Source organism: Limulus polyphemus, unplaced genomic scaffold (assembly GCF_000517525.1).
Source record: "Limulus polyphemus unplaced genomic scaffold, Limulus_polyphemus-2.1.2 Scaffold118, whole genome shotgun sequence".
In the NCBI taxonomy this organism is placed as follows: domain Eukaryota; kingdom Metazoa; phylum Arthropoda; class Merostomata; order Xiphosura; family Limulidae; genus Limulus; species Limulus polyphemus.
This window is the reverse complement of record NW_013665728.1, coordinates 356,312-362,873: the sequence shown is the minus strand read 5'-3', so window position 1 is coordinate 362,873 and position 6,562 is coordinate 356,312. Positions and strand designations below refer to the sequence as shown.

Here is a 6,562-nt window from a genome sequence, read left to right as displayed (position 1 = left end):
GTACGACTATGGTATTATAACTCTCTCGCTATGGTAGGTTAAAGTGAACATGCCATGACTTCTTATAGAGTTATATTCAAAGTTAATTAAACCTACTTATTTTCAATGTATATGAGTAAACTTGGCATAAAAACATAGCTAATAATCCAAATTTTAATATTATATAGGTTTTAAGTTCTTAATTTTATAAGGCAATATAAAAAAAACCTGAATTTCCCCTAGTATGAGAAATGTGAAACATACTTTCTAGGTATCCTCTCTTTAATTTATTTACTACTCTTCCAAGAAGTATGAAATTTAATGTAAATTACTCATTATAATGTCATCACTCATGCAAAGCATTATTTTTGTAGCTTTCAATATTATTTGGTTACAGAGGCATAAAATAGAAAATCCTCTTACCATGCCCACCTGTCACATCTTCTCTTTCAGTAATTGGCAATAGTGCACTCTGACGTTTAATACTATGTTACATATAACAAACATAAAGCCAGAGTTTTAATATATAAAATGACATATTATATTACATTATTTTCCATACAAAGAATTTTGCTTCCAGTTCAAACTTTATTCCCACAGGAAGCACATTGATGATCTTGGATGAATTTTTAACAGCTCTTGTCAAATAGTTAGAAAGCCAGAAAAATTGTGATATTTATGGTACATTGTCTACTTTTTGCATGTTATTATTCTGTGTTCTTTGGTGCATTATTTAATTAAATAAAAAGTTATTTAGTGCAATAGTACTAGTAGTATAAATAAATAGTAGGGTTAAGTTTCATTAACAGTTGAACGTAAAAAAAAAAAGACCCAGGTAAGTACTTTATTTCTTGTTTTTCAGTATTCTTTATTTATTATTAAAATTTACCAATTAGAAACTTTTTAGGTTGATTAGATAAAATAACAATAATAATTTTCATGAGGTATGTTTGTGAGTAACCCATTCATTATGTAATTCAATAAGTTAAGGTGAGCTACACACTTGCTTGTGATTTACAAATTTTATAACAGGAATATTAGTTAGACATGGTTAAAGGAGCAATAAAACAATAAAATTTAAGTAGAAATAGATGTATACTGTTACAAGTTTATAGCTATTCAGGATAAACAAATGTAGTTTCATGTTACAATTTGAAGCCATTCTAGAAAGAAAAAGAGTAGTTTAGATTCATTTCATCTTTTTTTTTTTTGGTGGTTACAAAATTGTTTAAATTGACCACCTCCAATAGAGTTAGGATAGATAAAATATAAAGTTTTACTGAATAAAACGTTTGAAATTTATTTAGGAGGTTTTAGAGATTACGCAAATGAAATTTGAGATTTTTCAAGTGAAGAAAAGTGTTTTTAATCTTAACATGCAAATCACTCAGCACTCAGAATAGTCAACACTTTGCTTCTATATATTCATGGAGAAACTTGTAGTGTAAATACTTCATTAAACATTCTGAATTGTTGTCTATAAATGAATTAATGATTACTAAAAACTTGTGAAATTTAGTGAGGATACATAAAACATATTAGAAGTTGTAGTATAGAAACTATAAAGGTCAAATTGGGGTCCCAAATTTAGGTAATTTGACCAAGCCTGTAGCGAGATAGTTAATAAATCAAATTTTCATATTCTGTAAGTTTTAATCTCTTAATTTTAAAAGGAAATATTTAAATATATTCTCAATCGCTCCTTGCATGAGAATCATGGCAATTGTTCATCTAGTCTTGCCCATTCTCAAATTTATTTACCACCCCTCTCCCCCTCTGAAGTAAAGTTTAATGTAAAATACTTAGTATAGATATTACGAAGGCAAAGTCTAATTTTTTCAGCCTTCAATCTTCTTTGTTTATAAAGATATAAACTAGGAAGTTAGGCCCACTTGCCATGTCTATCTTTATCACATCTTCTTTCACAAATTGCCAACAATTCTCTGTGACATTTTCTATTACAACTATTATCATTTACAACCAATATAAAGACAGTTTTAATCTTTCAAATGATGTATAATATTACATTGTTTTCAGTATTATCTATCTTGAAAGTTTCTCCCACATGTTCAGTTTAAGCTGCTAAGGGATTTATTTTAAGGTTCTTATGCCTCAGTTAGAATGTCAGTTAAATTATAATACTATTATTCTATGTTCTTAGGTGCAGTCTTTAAATAAATAAAAATTATTTAATGTAATAGTACCATCATTACAAAAATCAGACTTAAATTTCATCGGCAACTGACAGCAGAAAAATAAAATGTTGAATATAAGTACTGTATTTCTTGTTTTTCATGTATATTTTTTATTTATTGTTATAAAAGTAACTAAAATTAGAAACTTATTAGGTAAGATATTGAAAAATAGTAAAAATAAAAGGTATGCTCATGGGTAACTTGCATGTTACATCATTCAGTACAGTAACTTAAGCTATGTGTTCACCAAGTAATTTGCAGATTGAATGGTAGGATTGTTAGACGTGGTTCAAAGGGCAATAAAACAATAGAATTAAGTAGAGATGGGTATAAACTGTTATGAGTCTTAAGCTATTTAAGATAAACAATTGTACTTTCCTGTTACAATTTACAGTCATTCTAGAAAACAAAGAGTAATTTAGATTATTTTGTATATTTTTATGGTGATAACAAGGTCAGTAAAAACGACCAAGTTCCTTTAGAGTTTCTGTAGAAAAAAAACAGATAAAATGTGAAGTTTAACTGAAAAATAAAACATTTGACATTTATTTATAGGTTACACAAATTATATTTGAAAACTTTCAGGTAAAGAAAAGTATTTTTTATATTAACACGAAAATCACTTTGCACTTGGAGCAGCCAACACTCTGACTCCATGTATTCATGGATAAATCTTTAGCAAAAATACTTAATTAAGAAATCTGATTTTTTTTGTGTACAAAAGACTTGTAATTTTTACTGAAAGCTTGCCAAATTTTGTGAAGATACACAAAGTTGTAGTATGGATACTCTCATGATTACTTGGTGATTACAAGGTCCATGTAATTCACTGACACCATATGGAAAGTAAAGAATTAAAATACATGGTTCACACAAATTTAGAAGTATACTTGCACATGCTATTCTAAAATACTTGGTTCATACAAGCTTTAAAGTATATTTACATGTAGTATCCTAAAATAATTGCTTTCACAAATCTAGAAGTATATTTACACATAGTATTCTAAATTACTTGATTCACACAAATGTAGAAGTATATTTACGTGTGGTATTTTAGAATACTTGGTTCACACAAATCTAGGAGTACATTATATTATAATACTGTGATGATTTTCATCTGTAATGCATATACACCCATATTACAATATTTAAGCTACTTGTCTAGACAAAGCCGTGTGCTTTGTAGATTTACAAAATGAGGCTACTGATGTTTCTACTATAAAACTGCAATTGAATGCTTAAGTGAGTTTGCTTCTTATTTCACATGAAAGGCCATACTCGTGCATGTTTATTCTAACATTCATTGGAGTTATATATAGCACTTAAAATCAACTGGAACTTATAGCTGCTCTGCTATAACTTTAAGCATTTTAAAATTTCCAATCTGTAAAAATCTTATGTTATTGAACTTTACTTTATAGTTCCATCATGTTTAGTACAGTGACTATTAGGAAACTAATATCCTTAAGAGTGGAGGGTTTTTCTGTACATAAATTGCAAAACTTTTGATTAGTGGAAAATATTATTTCGTTAAGTATCTAAAGTAAGAGAGACATCTATCAGAATGTCCTAACAGGAAAAAAATGCTTTAATCTCTTATTGTTATAAAAGTGGAAAGAATATAAAATATTTTATAGTTAAACTGTTTTGCTAAAGTTTTGATAATACACTGTGTATCTATTAAGTATCAACACACTTTCTGACTTGTAGATAAATTATACACAAACATAATTAAATGTCATGCCATTATAATTGTATTTTGATATTTAAAATACTATATTTTATGGTTTAACTATGTTAGTAGTTGCAGAAAAAAGTTTTTTTAAATAAAAAATAAAAAGTTGTGCTTTTTGAATAGCTTCTTACAAAATATCACCTTCGAGTGCTGTGTGTAGAGAACAAAAAAAGTGTATGACCATAGCTGTTTTTTCTCCTCTAGATAAACTTCTACTTTATAGCACGTGAAGGTTTTCACATTGAAGCTTGGGCTGTATTATTCTACATTACCCATCTGTAAGTATTATGGTGATGACAGTTGAAGAACAATGTTTAATAGATATATTTATTTATTAGTTCATTACACTTTATTCTGATAGTTTCCTTTAGATAATTCTAGCTGTTTGCTAGGTGTTTCATACAGCACTTACTAGTTACTTTTCAGTAGCCAAAATCAATTAAAATTAACTTTTTGATACAAATATTGTTTTGAAGTAAATGTTAATGTATACTTTTTAGATCGGTGATGAGATGCTCATTACTTTAAGGAATAAAGAATATTTATTGTGCTAAAAGTTGTAACTAATTTAATTAAATGTACCAATTCAGACGCATAACCTTCTTTTTTTATTGTGCTTATATGTAGTAAACACTCTTATCTTAACAGCCTGAAAGGAGCACTTCTCTTTATCACCCTTGTGCTGATTGGTACTGGTTGGGCATTCATAAAACATATTCTGTCTGACAAAGAAAAGAAAATTTTTATTATTGTGATACCTCTTCAGGTAGGGAAGGTTTTATTTTTCCTCATTGAATCAGAAATATTTAATAATTGCTTTATTTGCATTTTGTGTGACTAGAAAATCAAATGACACTCGCATACAAATGATGCATGAAATTTGTAAAAAGTGTACAAGCTAGTTCTTATTTTAGAACTTTAGTGCTACTTTTATGTTCTTTGGATTTAGACTTACCTTGTCATTCCATCATGTTTGTAGAAATTGCTGTTATAAAAAGTAATTCATAAGAGTGGAGGTTTTTACTCTGTATAAAATGTATAATCTGTATACTATTAAATCTTTTGATTTAATAGTAGCAAATATTATTTTATTATGTTTTTCAAGTAAAAGATGCATCCAACAGAATGGCAGAAACAAATATCCTTATGGGAAAAAAAATGCTTTTATCTCTTAGTGCTATAAAATTGGAAAGAATACAATGTACTTTAGAATTAAACTGTTTTGATACTTTTTCAAGAGTACACTGTGCTCCTATTAAGTATTAACTCCTGAGTGAACGCTATCAGTGTCTGGCCAAAAATCTTGATTTACCCATCAGATAGTGACAACATCTAATAATGTCTCTTTGGCTGATAACAAATCCAAACCATGTTATTATCCACTTTTATAAATAGACCAGAAGTTTGTTGTTTGTTTTGAAAGAAGATTAAGATCAACAAGTTGTGTTTGAGACTGCTTATTTAGTGTTTTCTTGTGAAATCTAACAATTTATTTACATCAGTTGTACAACAAAAATAGCGAGTGGAAAAAAAACAACAAAAAAATACTAACATTTTACTGCTACAGAAGTAATGAGTGTTCAGTCAGTTAGATGAAGGAGGAAGTGATGACGATGGTGATTCTGATCTTGAATTTGACTTTGGAAGAGAGACTAGTGATGAAAACAACTCAGATCAGTCATCAAGACCCAGTTCCAGTGCTTCTCAATCAGCTGATCAGAGAGGGCATCACCCCAACCATGACTTAATGGTACAAAAAAAGGCCACGAAAGCAAGCTACAGCTAGACCTGATCCATCTCGAAGGTTTATGTCCACTACTAGAGCCAGAGATCATTATTAGGCTGAGGTAGATCTGCAAGATAGGTCAGCCACAAGTAATGAGCTGCTGAAGTTTCTTGTGATGACAACATCAAAGAAACCACCTACTCAGAGACGATTGAGGTAGATGAACTGGACTTCCTTTACCCACTATGAGCTACTGAAGTTTCTTGTGATGACAACATCAAAGAAACCACCTGCTCAGAGATGATTGAGGTAGATGAACTGACTTCCTTTACCCACTATGAGCTACTGAAGTTTCTTGTGATGACAACATCAATGGGCATCAACAAATGGCTTAGCAATCGAGACTACTTCACCACCCACCAGTCTCTCTACACACCCTTTTATCACCAACAATAGGCTATTTACTTAACAATGCTTCATGTGGGTACCCCTGATGCTGAAGGGAAAAACAAAATTAAGAAAATTGAAATTTTATAAGGTATGGTGATAAATATTTGGACATCATGAAAATAATTCTGGCAGATCATACAAAAAATTATGGGTTTAAAGAGGTAACACAGTTTCTGACTTGATTAGCTTGCTCCTGCTTTTTAGAAATAACAATTTTATTTTTATATATTTATAGTGCAGGTTTGTGCAGCTGTTACTAAATCAAAAATCAAAGAGACGGTTTTAAGAAAATCTGAAAGTTTGTTATTTGTGTATTAAAATAGAGATTTGTTTAAGGCTGGAATGTTTTAAGATTTGGAGTTAATGAAGCATTATTGTTTTTGTAAGTGTTTTTTTGTAATGGAGCCTTTGAAGTATACAGTAGACCAGTTTGTTCTAATATAAGTACTGGGTATATATATATATATATATATATAT

General features: G+C 29.4%; 1 protein-coding gene across 2 annotated transcripts in view; it reads left to right on the top strand.

Moving 5' to 3' along the window:
• Positions 1-6,562, top strand: part of LOC106472257 (protein GPR107-like) — a 48,229-nt gene that overhangs the window by 26,676 nt on the left and 14,991 nt on the right. For both annotated transcript variants that reach the window (XM_013932887.2, XM_022401576.1), the window contains exons 10-11: positions 4,114-4,187; positions 4,558-4,675. In XM_013932887.2, coding sequence (XP_013788341.1) covers positions 4,114-4,187; positions 4,558-4,675 — 192 coding nt within the window. The remainder of the gene's footprint in view (positions 1-4,113; positions 4,188-4,557; positions 4,676-6,562) is intronic.